This window comes from Phaenicophaeus curvirostris, chromosome 1, assembly GCF_032191515.1.
Source record: "Phaenicophaeus curvirostris isolate KB17595 chromosome 1, BPBGC_Pcur_1.0, whole genome shotgun sequence".
Taxonomy (NCBI): Eukaryota; Metazoa; Chordata; class Aves; order Cuculiformes; family Cuculidae; genus Phaenicophaeus; species Phaenicophaeus curvirostris.
The window spans coordinates 203,033,634-203,036,231 of NC_091392.1; the positions used below are offsets into that span (position 1 = coordinate 203,033,634).

The 2,598-nt window shown below is 63.0% G+C and overlaps 1 protein-coding gene across 1 annotated transcript; it reads right to left on the minus strand.

Annotated features, from left to right (window-relative positions):
* Window positions 1-359: 359 nt before the first annotated feature.
* C1H11orf87 (chromosome 1 C11orf87 homolog) lies at window positions 360-1,258 on the minus strand. The gene has a single exon (XM_069883436.1). The coding sequence runs from the start codon at window positions 1,084-1,086 to the stop codon at window positions 610-612; it is 477 nt and encodes a 158-aa protein (XP_069739537.1). The 5' UTR covers window positions 1,087-1,258; the 3' UTR covers window positions 360-609.
* Window positions 1,259-2,598: the final 1,340 nt, after the last annotated feature.

Sequence of the window (2,598 nt, forward strand, 5' to 3'; positions counted from 1 at the left end):
AGACAATGGGATGCTCAGCACTGCAGCTGGGGGGCACAGGGCTGTGGGGCCAGAGGGTGCTTCCAGTTAAGCCCAACTAGGGGTGGCCTTTTCTACACAAACCAATATACAGTCCTGGAAAGGAGTGAGAAGGGTGGGACAGGGATATAAGTCCTAGCACAGAAGGAGAGACCAGGGAGAGACCCTGCTCTGAGGAGACAAGGGGTCCCAAGACACCTGCCAGACCTTCGTCTCTCCCAGTGCCACTCACCCACACCCCAACCCACTCCATGCAATGGTGATAGGGTGCAGCAGGAATCCCAAGAGAGTGGTATTGCCCAGGTTTCAGGGTAGTGACGTCCAGGGAAAAGGGACCCCCATCCCCTGACCCTCTCCTCCAGGTGAGCGACTTGGTATTTGGTAGCTGCATTCAGCTCCTTCTCCGGTAAAAAGATGTATCCTTTCCTTGCACAGTCAATGAGAAACGCAATGTGATCTGTCATGCGCTTGGATTGTGGGCTTGTTGGTTCATTTGAATTAGCAATGTTTTCTTCTTCTTCGGGGACTGGAATAATCACTCAGGTATTTACAACCACCAACCAGCGCCTTTGTGAGGTCTCCCCCAAACCATCATGACAAAATCACTGTTTGCAAGAGCCCCGCACCCGCTGTGTCCAAACAAGCCCGTGCTTGCTGGGAGCTTGGGGCTGCTGAGGGAGAGGGACGTTGGATCTCCGAGTCCTGGGGAGGTCTTCCCAGACGGATGTCTCTTCCTTGGGGTGCCTCTCCCTGCATCCCCACCCCAGGGTGCTGGCTGCCACTATTGCTGCTGCGGGTGCAGTGGTCCCGTTCGTACTCCTCCTGAGCCTTTTGCATTTTCCGCTTCTTCATCTTCCTCTTGTGAATGTGGAAGGTGGTGAGGGAGAGGAGGATCAGGCAGAAGATGAGGGTGACCAGGACAATTAAAACCAGGGTGGATGAGAAGGACTGGAAGAGTTGACCCACTTGCGTGATGCAGGTGCTGCTGGCGTTTAAAGTGGCAGACGTCTTGTTCAGGAGACAAGGTGGCAGGGACAGCCTCAACTCCTTGGAGAGCTTGGCACTCATTGAGGAGGCTTCGGAAGACGAGGATCTTCCTCCCCTCTCTGAAGACGCCTAAATCTCAACCAGTGCCGGGCTGCTGGCGGGCGCTCGCTGGAAATGCCCGGGATGCTGCCGGCTCAGCTCTAAAGTGACAAGAGCAGCCTGCAAAGGGAGCCGGACACATCAGCGCCCCGAGGCACCCACCCTGCGCAGCTCCCCCTCCCCAAAACACGGTGCGGGCGGCTGCGGCAGCCGCCTCCCCGCTCCCGGCGGCTCCTCCTGCGGGCGGCAGGGCGGGTGGAGGCACCGGGACGGGGCACCGACTTCGCAAACCACTCAGCATCCCAAGGCAGCACCGCCCGCCCGCTCAGCCCAACTAGTTGCGGCGGGGAAGGAAGGGAAAGACGAAGGGAGCGGCATCCCGGCTGATGGGTTCCCCGCATCCTGCTGCCGGCTACCCACATCCCGGCTGACGGGTCCCTGCATCCCGGCTGCCCGATCCCTGCATCCAGGTTGACGGAACCCCGCATCCCGGCTGATGGATCGCAGCCTCCCGGCTGATGGGTCCCCGCATCGCGGCTGATGGGTCCCCGCACCCCGGCTGATGGGTCCCAGCATCCCGGCTGATGGGTCCCCGCATCCCGGCTGATGGGTCCCCGCACCCCGGCTGATGGGTCCCCGCATCCTAGCTGATGGGTCCCCGCATCCCGGCTGATGGGTCCCCGCATCCCAGTTGCCCCATCCCCGCATCCCGGTGCGGACAAGCTGACGAAGCCGTTGCCGGGGCTTGGGGAAGGGGGTGGAAGCTGCCCCCTCGGTGGCGTTTTCCCCCCCCACCCCGCCCCCGCAGCCCTTTTACCTGGGAGCGCCCGGGCGCCGCGGGCGCTGGGGGCTGCGGCAGCGCGGAGTGAGCGCGGAGAGCGGAGCCGCCGCCGCTTCGGGGAGCGCCGCCCGCAGCCTATAGCCGCCCCGGCCGGTGACGTCAGGCCCGCTCGCCGCCGCCCCGCACGGCCCCGCGGCACCGGAGGGGGTGGCGGACCCGCCCGGGACGCGTGGGCTTCGCTGCCCCCCGCGCCACCGACAGCATCATCAGTGCCCCCCGCACCGCTGCCTGCATCCTCGGTGCCCCCCGCACCACTGTCCGCATCCTCGGTGCCCTTTGTGCCATCTCCCGCATCCTTGGTGCCCCCCATGCCACCGACAGCATCCTTGGTGCCCCCTGCGCCACTGCCCGCATCCTTGGTGCCTCTCGTGCCACTGACAGTGCCCCCCGTGTCACTGCCTGAGTCCTTGGTGCCCCCTGCGCCACTAACAGTGTCCCGTTCCACCCCACCCCCCGCGTTGCCCCTGTCCCCACAGTGGTCCAGCACCCCCACCTCTCCCCAGTATGCATTCTGCATCCCGAGATGCTGAGGCTGATCCATGCCATGACCCGTGGCAGGGGGATGGAACCAGATGGTCTTTAAGGTCCCTTCCAACCCAAATCGTTCTATGATTCTATGATTCTAAAATTCTATGATTCTATGCTGACCTGGA